This window comes from Mauremys reevesii, linkage group 7, assembly GCF_016161935.1.
Source record: "Mauremys reevesii isolate NIE-2019 linkage group 7, ASM1616193v1, whole genome shotgun sequence".
In the NCBI taxonomy this organism is placed as follows: domain Eukaryota; kingdom Metazoa; phylum Chordata; order Testudines; family Geoemydidae; genus Mauremys; species Mauremys reevesii.
The window spans coordinates 73,619,601-73,634,946 of NC_052629.1; the positions used below are offsets into that span (position 1 = coordinate 73,619,601).

The 15,346-nt window shown below is 46.5% G+C and overlaps 1 protein-coding gene across 5 annotated transcripts in view; it reads left to right on the forward strand.

Annotated features, from left to right (window-relative positions):
* Positions 1-15,044, forward strand: part of LOC120369299 — a 79,588-nt gene extending 64,544 nt beyond the window's left edge. For 3 of the 5 annotated variants that reach the window (XM_039482455.1, XM_039482454.1, XM_039482453.1), the window contains exons 6-8: positions 657-683; positions 2,411-2,529; positions 11,245-11,774. In XM_039482455.1, coding sequence (XP_039338389.1) covers positions 657-683; positions 2,411-2,529; positions 11,245-11,341 — 243 coding nt within the window. In that variant the 3' untranslated portion in view covers positions 11,342-11,774. Of the gene's footprint in view, positions 1-656; positions 684-2,410; positions 2,530-11,244; positions 11,775-12,920 lie in introns of those variants that run through there. The other 2 variants (XR_005583045.1, XM_039482456.1) reach the window with 2 other exon arrangements.
* Positions 15,045-15,346: the final 302 nt, after the last annotated feature.

Consider the following 15,346-nt stretch of genomic DNA (forward strand, 5'->3'; position numbering starts at 1 on the left):
AGAGACACATTCAAGGCTTGATCCTGAAAGGTGCTGCATGCTCTGGCCCTGATCCAGCAAAGCATTTAAGCACAACCTTAACAGTAACCACATGAGAAGCCCTTGTGATTTAGGTGCCTATTGAAACAGAACTGTTTGGAGATCCTACTATTATTGACATGTGGATGCCATTAAAACACAATCAGTATTTTCCACACCACGACATTTCACCTTTCTATGGTCTCCATGGGATACCCAGCAATCAGAATGGGAAATGCATCATTAAATGTAACTGCAGATGGTAAATGCTGATCTTCATCAGTCACCCGAAAGTGCTTCATCCTCAATCTAAGTGAAAGTAAAGCGAAAAATCAGAGCTAGGATACACTTACATTATTGTAGTTATGTCAGCAGGGCCTGGTAGAGCCATCCAAGATGTGCTAGGCGCTGTATACTTGAGCTTACAGTCCTAATAGACATGAAAAACAAAGGGTGGGAGTAAGGAAGGCGTATGATCCCCATTTTACTGATGGAGGACAGAGAGATGGATTGACTTGACCATGGTGAAGCAGGGAGTGTGTGGCAGAGCTGGGGAACTGAGCCCAGGCTAGTGCCCTTTCCCCAAGATCAGCCCTCGCTCTGGCTAATTCTGATTTCTCTTTTGCCTTTGTTTTCAGGGGGCTGACCTCGGCAAGAGTAGCCCAGTAAGTACTGACATCGTTACATGTATTTCCAGTATCAGTATTTATTATTTATCATAGTACCTAGCAGCCCCAGTCCTGGCCCAGGAGCCCATGGTGCTAGGTGCCGTACACACACAGAACAAAAAAGACGATCCTTGTCCCCAAAAGTTTACAACCTAGTAATAGAGCCAGTAGTGTCACAGTCCCAGCTGCTGATTGTTACCCCTTCGGAGTGTTCTTCACTGGAGTTGCCTCAGCCGTCCTCTATCCTCACGACAGATAACATAGTCGTCCAATGCATCCTTCACAAGGAAAGAGATTGAACAATTTGTATTGGGACTCTCTTTAATGTAGACAGTGTAAGCTCTTCTGAGCAGAGGCTGTCATATACTCTGTGTTTGTACAGTGTCTAACACAATGGGGCCCCAACCTAGCTGAGGCCTTCAGAGCCTACTACAATATAGCAATGGTGATTTGCTATGTTAGCTAATATCCCGGGCTCACTTAAGAAAAGTTAACTTGGTATCAGTGAAACTAATATTTCAGTCTTCATCTGAACCTATGACAGATGGTATGAAACTTAGTAGACCCCGAATAAGATTAACAGTAATAAAGTCTCCATTCCAGAACTTGTTGTGCAGCACTGGTATATGCTGGTGAATAGTTGTTTGATTCCATTCCAGAGATGGCTGCAATTCAGTGCTTTCTTCACTCTATTACACGGCATATTAAAGCACTTCAGGAGCCTTTCAATTAACATGGGAAACATTTTTCTTCTGTCCCAAAGGTTTCCCAGCAATGGCTCTGGGAATTTTATAATAAGGTGGTGTTGGACATCAAGGCTTTTGAAACAGGAGTAACAAAAGGGGTACCCCATGTGAACTTAGGATGAGTTCAGCCCCAGATGGAACATTAGAAAACTGTTAACAAGAGGCCTTGATTTGTTAAAAATAAAAACAGATTATAATTAGCATTTAGAAATGAAGTTTTGAATTGGTATTGTTTGCTGATATGAAAGGAAAAAATCTGGGCCTGATTCTCATCTCATTTACATCAGTATAAACCAGGAGCAGCTCTACTGAAAGCAGTTGAGTTACACCAGTGTAACCAACACTAGTGTAAATGAGACAGGAGTCAGGCTGTGATTTTTAGGATGACTTTTTTTTTGTAAAGCCTCCCTGGGCAAGGAACCAAATCAGTCAAACTATTTTTGTCCTTCAGAGAGTTAAACAATGAGGTGAAATGTGCCTTAAGGCAGCTCCCCAGCACCACCACCAACCACCAAATACCTTTCACTCTCTAAAACATTAACTTGGAAAGATCTATCATGGGCACAGTAATGTAAATGGGGGGAAATGGCAGTAGTAGAAATTTATTGGAGGCTACAGGAACCTCTACTTCCATGTTGTGTTCAAGCCACACTACATAATGGTCATAACTGCAGACTGAATATCAAGGGGGTGGGGAGGAAATTGCTAACTATAAAGTCTGTGGAATAATCTCCCAAGGACTATTATAAATCAATTAGTTTGACCTGAAACTAGACAACTAATTTTTTTTGAAAAAAGAATAGTCCTGTATTGGCACCAAGAGGGACAATAACTCTGATGTTCTGGGTAAGTTAGTATTTTAAGCAGAAATCTCCCCTCTAAATCAGTCATCCTGGAAGCACCCTTTAGTACTGCCCACTGGACAGGGAATTTTCTCTAGGTATCAGCCTAAGTTGTGGTTTGGTTTGCACTGCCCAGGGTGAAACCCACGCTTGGGGCAGAATGAGGGATCTCATGAAGAAGACCAGGCTGAGGAACCAGAGCAAGTTGGGGCTGTCATCGGCAGCTCTGAAGAGGTCCTGCCCACAGCTCTACAGGTAATACCTGCCAGGACTGGGGTGTTCCTGGGAGTCTTTGGTTTGTAATTGAGAGGATGCAGTGAGGGGGCTTAATGAAGATTTCTTTATGACTGCTCATGGCAGGAGAGTACTTTTCTGAACCTGACAACTCCCTCCTCATCTCTAGCCATTGCAGTTTGCTGCTAGTTCTGGTAAAGGTACAAGTTATATGTGTCTTCTCTTGTCCAGCCGATTTAAATTTCTATCTGGCCTGTAAAGATTTCCTGCTGTGCCAGGTGAATGCCATTGGATAACATTGAAGTGCTGTAAAAAAGATCCTTTTTCCTAGCATGGCAGAGGGGGCTAGAGCACATGACTTATGAGGAGAGGCTGAGGGAACTGGGATTGTTTAGTCTGCAGAAGAGAAGAATGAGGGGGGATTTGATAGCTGCTTTCAACTACCTGAAAGGAGGTTCCAAAGAGGATGGATCTAGACTGTTTTCAGTGGTACCTGATGACAGAACAAGGAGTAATGGTCTCAAGTTGCAGTGGGGGAAGTTTAGGTTGGATATTAGGAAAAACTTTTTCACTCAGAGAGTGGTGAAGTACTGGAATGGGTTACCTAGGGAGGTGGTGGAATCTCCTTCCTTAGAGGTTTTTAAGGTCAGGCTTGACAAAGCCCTGACTGGGATGATTTAGTTGGGAATTGGTCCTGCTTTGAGCAGGGGGTTGGACTAGATGACCTCCTGAGGTCCCTTCCAACCCTGATATTCTATGATTCTATGAACCTTCAGACTCCTGGACAGTTCACCTGAGACATACAGCACATAACTGGCCAGGGCCAATTCAAATCCAGCCCATACACCAATTTTTATTCCAAATCCTTTTGAGCTATATGTTGCCTTCAATCCCCCGATGTGTCTCCCTTCAAAGGGAATGGTAACCCCATGTTGTATCCAACCTAGTTTAGAGATGCAGAGTGGAAAAATCAGAATTGGTGTAAAGATTTCCATTCAACTGAGAAGCAGATAATCATTGCTGACTGTGTGTGTACTTGGATGGTTTCTATTCATCGTTATGGTTGGGTAATTGGGCAGAAAGCAGAGCATCCCACCTCTGCTAGGTAACCTGTGCTGGTCTCTTGGATGGACACTAATAACACATTCACTTTATATTACATGGCCTATCTCTACATATCACCATGCAGTATGGGTGAGTCAAATACTATGGGTACATCTACAGTACGAAATTAATTCGCAATTATTCTATTGAAATTTTCAGAAGTGATTTTATACATTCAATGTTGTGTGTCCCCACTAAAGCATGTGAATTGGGCAGAGTGCGTCCACAGTATCGAGGCTAGCATTGAATGTTGGAGCGGTGCACTGTGGGTAGCTATCCCACAGTTCCCGCAGTCCCCGCCGCCCATTGGAATTCTGGGTTAAGCTCCCAGTGCATGATGGGGCAAAAACATTCTCGCAGGTGTTTTTGGGTGTGTGTCGTCACTCACTCCTCCCTTCGTGAAAGCTATGGCAGATGCCATACTGCCAGCAGATGGTGCAGTATGGTGCACCGCCTGTCTCCTGGTACTATGAATCCACCTCGCATGTCCTCTCGTCTTTCTATCTATTCTTTTATCTAACCATTTCCCGTCTTTTTTCGGCCACCATGAACCGAGCAGCACAGCTTCCGCCGCAAACTCTGCTCTTCCGCTCTTGCAGCGCTTGCTAATTTCTTCATGTTGTCTGTTCTGGGCTCCCATAGAAGCTACAAAAGGCAACAATTTCCCACTGTTTTTTGGCCATCGTGAACTAAGCCACACAGCTTCCGCTGCAAACTCTGCTCTCCCACACTTGCAGCTCTAGTGAGCTTCCCGCCTCTGTGAAAGCTACAGAAGACAACCATTTACCGCCTTTTATTGGCCATCTTGAACCGAACAGCTCTCCTATGTTTCACGCCCTTTTTCCAGGATTACCCATGCAGGCACCATAGCACGGCAAGCATGGAGCCTGCTCAGATCTCCACTGCAGTTTTGACCATTGTAAATACCTCGCGCATTATCCAGCAGTGTTTGCAGTACCTGCAAAAGCCGGTGAGGAAGCAACAACAGCACAATTACTATACTGATGAGGACATAGACACAGACATTCCTAGAAGCACGACATGTGGCAATTGGGAGATCATGGTAGCGTTGGGCCATGTTCATGCCGTGGAATGCCGATTCTGGGCCTGGGAAACAAGCACAGACTGGTGGGACCGCATAGTGTTGCAGGTGGCTGTGAAACTTTCGTATGCGTAGGGCCACTTTCATGGAACTTTGTGACTTGCTGTCCTCTGCCCTGAAGCGCAAAGACACCAAAATGAGAGCAGCCCTCATAGTTGAGAAGCATTTGGCCATAGCACCGTGGAAGCTTGCAACGCCCAACGGCTACCAGTCAGTCGGGAGTCAGTTTGGAGTGGGCAAATCTACTGTGGGGGCTGCTGTGCTGCAAGTAGCCAACGCAATCATTGACCAGCTGCTATTAAGGATAGTGACTTTGGGAAAAGTGCAGACCATTGTGGATGGCTTTAATGCCTTTCCCGCATTAGATCCACCATACAGCGGAGCATGTCAGTTTGCTCCCCCATGAGCTTGATCACAGCATCCTGCCTGCTCTCATTGCGCACGTCCCTCCTCTCTTCGTGTTCCTGTAATGCTTTACGGGACTCTGCAATTGTTTGCCTCCATGCATTCAGCTGGGCTCTATCAGTGTAGGAGGACTGCATGAGCTCAGTGAACATGTCATCCCAAGTTCATTTTTTCCGCCTTCTAATCTGGACCAGTCTCTGGGACGGAGTAGATAGGGGCCGCATTGAAACATATGCACCTGCGGGAGGAGAAAAAGGGAGGGTAGTATTTTAAAAGATACATTTCATTATGAAACAGGCAATTCATAGTACACAGCAGATGTTCTTTCTGTACAAGTTAGCATTTTGCCTCTTATACTGAAGTGCCTGCCCTTTGGTGTGAGTAAGCCATCACACACGGGCAACAGAATTCAGCTTGCAGGCAGCCTAGGGGCATGTGGGGTTCTGCTTCTTCCACATTCATTTCAATGCTTTCAAACTGCTGGGCCCCCTTTCCCATAGCAAGCAATGCCTGGTGGGTTTGCCATATAAAAGGAGGGCCTGCAGGCTCTCTGGGATGATCGCTTCACACAACACCCCGCCTCCCGCTCCGTACCCACTGTGTGGCTCCGATGAGGCTCTGAGCAGGGATGAGCCCTTTAAACTAAACGCAAACAGCCCAGCACAGCCTTGTGTGGCTCCAATTGGGCTCTCATTCACCAGAAGTACTTTCTCCAGGGTCATGGTATGGGAGCCCGCCTTGGGAGTGGGGGGAGGCTATTGGCTCCAGCATTAAAAATAGTTCCTGGCTAGGGGAGAAAACAGATTCCCCACTTGCCACACATGCACTGTCCTCCTCCTCTTCATCCTCCAATAACTCATCCTCCTCACTCTGTGCAACTCCCCCCTTGCAGGTGTCCACGGACAGTGGTGGGGTAGTCGTGGTGTCACCCCCCATAATTGCATGCAGCTCACAGTAGAAGCGGAATGTATGGGGCTATGACCCAGAGCACCAATTCACCTCCCTGGCTTTTTGGTATGCTTGCCTGAGCTCCTTGATTTTTGTACGACACTGCTCTGTGTCCCTGGAGTAGCCTCTTTCCGTCATGGCCCTGGAGACTTTAGCGTACGTATTTGCATTCCTTTTTTTGGAACGTAGTTCTGCCATAACAGATTCGTCTCCCCAACATGTGATGAGATCCAGTATCTCCCATTCGGACCATGCTGGAGCTCATCTGCAAATCCAGGACTGCGTGATCTCTTGTGATGGTGGACTCTACATGGTCGCCTGTTATGGTGGACTGTGCTGATGGTGACCAAACAGGCAATGAAATTCAAAAGTTCCCAGGGCTTTTTCTGCCCACCTGGCTAGTGCATCGGAGTTGAGAGTGTTGTCCAGAGTGGTTACAAGGGAGCATTCTGGGATAGCTCCCAGAGGCCAATAACATCGAATTGCATCCACAATACCTTTAACCCAGGATTGTGATCTCGATTTAAGTGCTACTCCGCTTGCTGAGGTGGAGTACAGAAATCGGATTAAATAGCCCTTTAAATTGAAAAAAACAGTTTAGTCGTGTGGATGGAATAATTTTTTTTTTTCGAATTAACTCGGCTAATTCCGAAATAACCAACTAGTGTAGACCAGGCCTATGACACCACTACCAGTCATCCCCTGCATGGATGATCCTTTAGTTTTCCAAGCTCTCTCATCTGTTCCAATGAATCTCTGTTGCTTTGTGTATATTACTGGGTAACAGGAAAAGCCTGGATATCTTACTCACAAGAGCGGGAGGATTTCATGGCACTGTGCAACCTTCCCGTGTTTTTTCAGCTGGGGACTCAGTAGTATTGACAGCAATTGCTGCAAAGAATGCAGGCTATTTTCAATTTTCAGCTGGCAGAACAGCTGTTCAACTCAGGAATGTTCCAGCGTTCTGGGAGGTAGGGTGCACCTACATTATGAAGACATATTTGAATTAGGATCCATGTAATTACAGCTGGAAAATCCTCTGATGGGTCACAGAATGGCTTTCCCAGCTGGAAAAAACTTAGCGTGGGACCAAATCCACACAACAGGCAAGTTTCCTGCTATTGTTTGGGAAACCAAAACAAATACAAAGCAGGAAGAAATCAAACAGCTTCAGCTAAAGTATGTGGCATGGGCTAATCAGCCAGGGAGAAAACACAACCCATCCTGAACCTTCACTCCAAGCTTGAATTGGACCCAAACTGCAGTTAGGGTTCAAAAGAGTTCTGGCTACATCTGTCTCTTTCTGACCGTAAGATCCTACCTGGTCTTTGCCCTGGTCTGTGCAGTGCTGAGAGTATCACCAGTGCTCCATAAATAAGAATTATGCTGGTGTACATCAGAAGGCAATGGGAGCAGCTGGGGACTGGGTCCCATAGCTCTTTATACAATTGTTTTATCACTGATGCACTTACCGGTCCCAGCTGGGACCCAGTGGAAATGCTGGGATACCTCAAGAACAGACAGTACGTCTCATCTGGATAGAACTGGGAAGCACCAGAAATATGTTGATTTTCCACTCCTGTTCCTTCCATTAAATCCCTCTCCCTACTCCAAGCCCACTGTCGACCCCTTTCCTCCCCATTTTCAGCTCCCCATCCACTCTCAGTCCTTCACCCCCACTTCTCCTCACCATACTCACACAGCTCTCCTGCGCTCTTTGGGGATTCACTTCCTGCAGCCACCGATGGAGGCAGTGACATGGCACAGCAAGAAGAGATGGCTAGGCTAGATTCAGTGGCAAAGGCAGAGCACCCTCTCCTGGTGGAAGAGCAGGGTTTATGCCTGACTAATGTTTATGAACAACAAAGTCTTTTTATATTTTTAAAATCTGGGGACCATGGCTCTTTTACAAATGCCCGGGGTTTGGCCCCAGCCCAGTCTCCACTGGGACCACAGCTATAGGAAATGAAGCATTAGACCTTTATCCCATTTGTAAATACAGCGAAACTGTGATGATCTAATCTTCACTTATCCTAACTCAGGGGTCGGCAACCTTTCAGAAGTGGTGTGCTGAGTCTTCATTTATTCACTCTAATTTAAGGTTTCGCGTGCCAGTAATACATTTTAATGTTTTTAGAAGGTCTCTTTCTATAAGTCTATAATATATAACTAAACTATTGTTGTATGTAAAGTAAATAAGGTTTTTAAAATGTTTAAGAAGCTTCATTTAAAATTAAATTAAAATATAGAGCCCCCCGAACCAGTGGCCAGGAGCTGGGCAATGCAAGTGCCGCTGAAAACCAGCTCGCGTGCCGCCTTCGGCACCCGCGCCATAGGTTGCCTACCCCTGTCCTAACTTCTCCAGCATCTGAAATAGGGTCAAGTCCCCTGTGATATTGAATTGAAGTAAGGTAGACCTTAATTTCCTCTACTAACAGATAGCTCCCAGGGAAGTGAAAACTGGTAGCTTTTTACACTTAGTCCCACTTGAGTTATTCAGGCAAATAGGGAAAGTCACTTTTGTTTTTGTTTTTCCACCTAGGTCAAAGCAAATCCCCTTTCATGGGCCCATTCTGGTTATGATGAATGATCTGCTCTGAGGTGTTTTCACAACTGCAAAAGAATTCTCCTATTAGAAAAGGAACCCGTTGCTTTACATAGCAAGAGATGGGCTCCTGCCAAGGCAAACCCCTGGCCACGAGCAATGTTCTGTGCCTCATAATGTCCAAAACAGACTGATTTTTGTATTTGCAGTTCTCATACTGATTCTTTACTCACATAGGGCGAAATTCACCCCTGTGCATATAGCCTATCCATCACTAGGGAACTCAAGTGGTGCACAGACCTGGGTCTGGTCCTCAGCAAAGGAGTGACGAGATCCTTCCTAATCCCTTTCTCTTTGGCTGGTTTATTGGATTTAAGATGTTCTAAAGTCATGTGAACTTCACACAGTCAAATATTTGCTCCAGACAAATAGCTAAACATTGGTGCTTCTTCCAAAATTATGGGTAGAATCCAATCTTAGGTGTGGAAAGCTGGGCCGGGAATCTGCCTTGATATTTTTACTGCCCCCATCACCATGGTATCTGAGCACTGTATCTGCCCCCATCACCATATAACACTGTAAAGCCATTAGGAGTAGTCTATGATTTGATCTGAATAGTCCTTCTTCTAGGGTGACCAGATAGCAAATGTTAAATATGGGACAGGGGATGAGGGGTAATAGGCACCTACATAAGACAAAGCCCTGAATATCGGGACTGTTTCTATAAAATCAGGACATCTGGTCACCCTAACCTCTTCCCCTACTCCAGGGGCAAGTAGGGTTCCATAGCATGACTGCTTTCTATCCTACTCTTCCTTAGCCCACTGAGGATAGGCAGAGTGGCAGAATAGGCTCTCACAGCATCGCCAATACGTCTTGCTTCTGGGAGAGCTACAAATACAGCAAGAGCAGCTTCTCTCAGGGCTAGAGCCCAGAAGTAGCCATGAAAATTAAAAGCAATGGAATCTCCCTAGCTATTTTCAGGGGCATCCGAGTTTTTCTGACACAAGCCCACAAGCCTTTAGAGGTGCACACCTCACTAATCCTGTCTAGAGCTGGATCTGATCTGTGACTTTGGGGGTGGGTGGGGGGAGATGACCCACTCACTATTGATTTTTCTGTCTGTGTACATATGAACATTTTCATTTTCAAAAGAAGTCTTTAAAAAAAGTTCAAAAAATTTCAGCTGGCTCAGCCACGAGCTTTCACCAGCCCACTGTGCCTGATCCAAAGCCCAGCAAAATCAGTGGTAATCTTTATGGTGACTTCAATGGGTCCTTCAATCAGGCTGTACACACATCAAAAAAACTGAAGCCAAGACTTCATCATATATCTTCAAAACATCATATATCTCGCCCTTCCAAAGAGCATTTTTCTGCCCACCAAAAGAACTGGATTTTCAAAGGGAAACTTCCCAGTAATAGGGTTGATTTGATATTTTCTGCCTGTCACTCCCCACCCCTCATGTGGGGACATACTGCATATTTTCCTGCAGATGTGTCAGCCTGTTTGTTATGCTGGGACTCACGGCCAAGCAAAAACATTTTATAGCCTCCATTTTTGGATGCTGCCACAAATATTTTGACAGCATGTATTTTGGAAATTTAGGCTGGAGCTGGAGAAAATAACAGATCTGGATGTAGCCAGTGATGAGCTGCCAAAATCTTAACAACCGGTTCCCTATAAAAAGTTCTGATTTAAGGGGGTGGGGGCGGGGCGGAGTGGGGGGGAGACATACTCGTGGAGCCAGGGGCCCCTGCAGGGCCTGGGGCAAATTGCCCCATTTGCCCCACACACAGCCCTGGAGCTTGCAGCCCGCCCCCCTCCAACCTTGCCGGCAGCTCAAAGCAGCAGGACGAGTCAGGAGCTCAGCTGAGCTGCCCAGCTGATGGCCATGCTGCAGCTCTGCGGGGGAGGGCGGGGGGGGGGAGTGGGGAAGGAGCTGGGGGAGACATCCTCATGGGGCCAGGGGCCCGGGACAAATTGGCCCACTTGCCCCCCCCCCATGGCCCCGGAGCTCGCAGCCCCCCACCCCCTTACCTTGCCAGCAGCCCAGAGCTCAGCTGAGCTGCCCAGCTGCTGGCCATGCTGCGACTCTGCAGGGTGGGGGAAGCGGGGGAGAGCCCAGGGAGACATCCTCATGGGGCTGGGGGCCCCTGCAGGGCCTGGGCCAATTGCCCCACTTGCCCCCTCCCCTCCCCTCTGGCCAGCCCTGGAGCTTGCAGCAGCCCCCCTCACACACCTTGCCAGGCCACTCAAAAAGCGGCAGCAGGACGACTCCCGAGCTCAGCTGAGCTGCCCAGCTGGTGCCGGCAGCTGGCCACACTGCAGCTGGAGAGAAGCGGGGGAGGGGCCCGGGGAGCCTCAGCCTCCCCAGCTGGGAATCCTGGGAGCAACAGGATGGTCCGGCCCGCGGACTGGAGTTCTTTGTCCATCTCCTGGCCCTTTAACAACCGGTTCTCCACGGAGGTCTAATTTTAGCAACCGGTTCTTGGGAACCGGTGGGAACCTGCTCCAGCTCACCCTGGATGTAGCTCAGATGTGTGCATGTAGGCCCAGTGTAATATGTGCAAAAACACAACCACATGTTCTGAGTCCTATAAACATTAATAGCATTTTCCCATTGGTTTAGGCCAGATGTTAAGACTTCGGATCGGAGGAAGATGGAGAGGAACTCCATGATTGTTCTGGGACAAAGCACAAAGAATGAAAACATCTGGCCTTTCTGAGCATCTGAATCCAGTGGACCAAGATAAAAGAGTTATCAGGGAGGAGGCTTTTTCCTTCCTCCAGCAGAGAAGTGAGTTTGCATCCCATTACCAAGCTATGTTTCCATGGGCAAAGACTTGGGTAAGGTCTGATTGCTGTAAGTAGCCCCAGTAACTAAGCCCATGGAACTACTGTCATTTACAAGAGCTGAGGATATGGCCCATGTATATTTATTGTAAAATGAAGACTAATTTGGGGTAAAACTATCTAGATTTTTAAGGCCCAAAAGGAACAACAGGTAGTGATCAATGTCTAGTTGCCCCAGGGGGTCTGTCATGGGGCCGGTTTTGTTCAACATCTTCATTAATGATCTGGATGATGGGATGGATTGCACCCTCAGCAAGTTCACGTATGACACTAAGCTGGGGGGAGAAGTAGAGTCGCTGGAGGGTAGGGATAGGGTCCAGAGTGACCTAGACAAATTGAAAGATTGGGCTAAAAGAAATCTGATGATGTTCAACAAGGGCAAGTGCAGAGCCCATGCACAGCTACAGGCTGGGGACCGACTGGCTAAGTGGCAGTTCTGCAGAAAAGAACTTGGGGATTACAGTGGATGAGCACCTGAATATGAGTCAACAGTGTGCCCTTGTTGCCAAGGCTAACTGCATATTGGGCTTCATTAGTAGGAGCATTGCCAGCAGATCAAGGGAAGTGATTATTCCCTTCTATTCAGCACTGGTGAGGCCACATCTGGAGTATTGTGTCCAATTTTGGTCCCCCCACTACAGAAAGGATGTGGACAAATTGGAAGGAGTCCATCGGAGGGCAACAAAAATGATTAGGGGGCTGGGGCACATGACTTATGAGGAGAGGCTGAGGGAAGTGGGCTTATTTAGTCTGCAGAGGAGAAGAGTGAGGTGGGATTTGATAGCAGCCTTCAAGTACCTGAAGGGGGGTTCCAAAGAAGATGGAGCTCGGCTGTTCTCAGTGGTGGCAGATGACAGAACAAGGAGCAATGGTCTCAAGTTGCAGTTGGGGAGGTCTAGGTTGGATATTAGGAAAAACTGTTTCACTAGGAGGGTGGTGAAGCACTGGAATGGGTTACCTAGGAATGTGGTGTAATCTCCATCCTTAGAGGTTTTTAAGGCCCAGCTTGACAAAGCCCTGGCTGGGAAGATTTAGTTGGGATTGGTCCTGCTTTGAGCAGGGGTTGGACTAGATAACCTCCTGAGGTCTCTTCCAACCCTAATCTTCTATGATTCTATGAACATTCTGACCATATTGTCTGCCCTCCTGTACAGCTCAGGCCTGAGATACTCACCCAGCAATCCCTGCATTAAACGCACTAACTTGCCATTGAACTAGAGTGTATATTTTAGAGTCACATCCAGTCTTGCTTGAAAGATTCCAAGTGATGGAGAATCCACCCCATCCCTCAGCACTTGAGAGCATCCCCGTATTCAAATCTGAATAAAAACAGATTCACCCCATCCTCTAGGTCTGTGATGGAAAAGCAATTGACTGTAAGGGAGAAGAGTGCCTCCCTTTCTGTTCTCCCCCATGAGCTGTTTCATTCCACAGCCTACATTCTTGTTTCAGAGGTAAATGAGCTGGGGCGCTGTTGGACATGAAATTGAAAACCGCGAGGCTACATTGTGCAGACTATGCTCTACAGCAGGATCAGCATCAAGGTGCCAGGGAGGGAGGAGAGGTAAAAGAAAGATTTGCTGAAGGGCGGGGTGCTCAGCTGTACTAGAGTTTACTCTTGACATGAATGTAAAAGTGAACTTAAAACAATGCTATATACCAGGAATATAGTTACCATCTCAGCAATAATAATCAAGCAGGTTTGATACAATTTCATAAACAAGCTACCTTAAGTCCTCCTGCTTGTGAAGTATTATTGATTTCCTGGGCTTTATGCAGCAGAAATAGGCTAGACCCTCATAGAACACCAGTGCTTTAAGGAAAAACAAAGATTGGGAGACTACATGTAGTAGACAGTGCTGGGTGTGGGCAGCAGTGCAAGACTTAAGGGTTTTTTTGTATCTCCACTTGTGGGTATTACTAACAAGTCTGCACATTTTGAAGGTGTCTCCACCAGCAGTGACTGGCTGGGGAGTTTTACTGAGGTCCCATGCAATGGCCAACTCAATCAAAGCCACCAACCAAGATTTTCTAAAGCTGGATTTGTAAGTACAAGGTTAGGTGCCAATCTTGTGCGTGTGACCCCCTTTGCCAGTCTGGAGCTTCACTGACCTCAGTGGGTCCCCACGCAGACAGAGGGTTACAGCCATGCAGAGATTATTGCAGGACACTGGGGCCTTCAACCGTTCAGCACCTAATAAGTGGCCTGATTTTTAAAAGTGCTGAGTGAGCTGCCCACCCAGGTCCTTGGTTTCACTGGGTACTCAGGATTTTGGAAAGCCAGGCCACTTTATTAGGAGCCAAATGCAGGATCCTGTTTTTAAAGGTTATGGCCATGTTGGGTGAAGGCTCCTGGTCTGTTTGGCTGCCTGTGCATCACCATGTGCCATAGCATTTAAGAGGCAAAAAAGACAAATGAACTTAAACCTATGCCTGTGGATCAAGTACTGGATTGGGGCTCCCTCTGCTGGGAAAGTTAGAATAATGGGGAGATTGGGGATGGAAAGGAAAGTTTTAAGTCTCTATTACAAGCCAGGGTAGTTCTTTTTCCAGCTAAGGTCTATAGGCCTGTCCTCTGTTATCTACTAGATAGCTTTAAGGCTATGCCCAGCTGTTTGGAGGCTGCACTGTTGCCACTCATCCATTGCCCACCTTTAACAGATTCAGAGGACACAAACCATGGTTAAAAATGTCCCATTGAAGCCATGACTAGAGCAGCATCTCTGTGCATGTGCTATAAACCCACATTTCTTTTTTGCTACAAGCTCAGAATCCAAAGACTCTCCCACATGGAGTGAAAACTAGTCTTTGCCTATTGGGGGAAGGGAATTCTATCTGCTAAATTGGAATTAGATAGCTGAGCTGTTTAGCAAACAAAGTCCACAGACGCAAGTTACTGCTAACTAAAGCCCCAACTTCACATATATCTGGAACCCTAGGACACTCTCAGAAACTAACAGGCAAACTTCAAAAGATTCAGAGTTTGAATAACTCTCCAAAACCTTAAGTGAATTTCCTCTGCTCATCTGGGCTATCAGGAACCTATTGGTTCTACAAAACTGGGTTAGAACTCTCTGGAGGACAGGATCTGCCAGTATTTCTGCCCAAGTGCAGAGCCAAAGGTGTAAATAAAGTAAGCTAGCCAAGCTAAAGCTGGACCCAAGCTGCTAAAGTCTGAACAGGATCCAGACTTGGGGAGGAAGAGGATGTTAAATCCAGGCAGCTTATCTAGATTTAGAACCCAGTAACAAAATTCTGGATCCAAACTTACTCCACATTTGTGGCTGGTTTTGGCCCATTTCTAATACAAACACTTGAGAATATTTTATAAAGAATTTTGTTCTTATGACAGACAATGACCTGAGGTGAAACAGCTGTTATTTATCAGAACCTCTTTGGACATACAGGCCAAAAATACCAAGAATGTTCTCTAATCTGGCGGGGCAGGGGGAGCATCTTGAGATGCCTTCAAAGGTGCTGAGCACCTACAACTCCAAGGGAACTCATATGAAGCTATGGGAAGCTCAGTACCTCTGAAAATCGGGCACAAACTGTCTCAGATTGAGCATCCAAAAATGAACGCACCCAAAAGAAGGTGCTCTGATAGATCTTTCAGCTGTGCAACAAACTCAGCTGCCATTCTGGTTTTCAGTTAGTCAGTGTACGTCCTGCCAGCTTTATCCAGAGCTGGAGAGGTTTTATCTTGATTATTCTGTGAATAATCATTGTGTCTTTATTAATGCAGCGGGCCAAATCCTCCATTAATTTACAATCTCTGTAATCTCACTGACTCCAGGCAGAATTGAGCCATGCATGTTATAATAAACAGTATAATGAACTGGTATTTTTACACTTAAATGACTTTATGTATAGTTTTT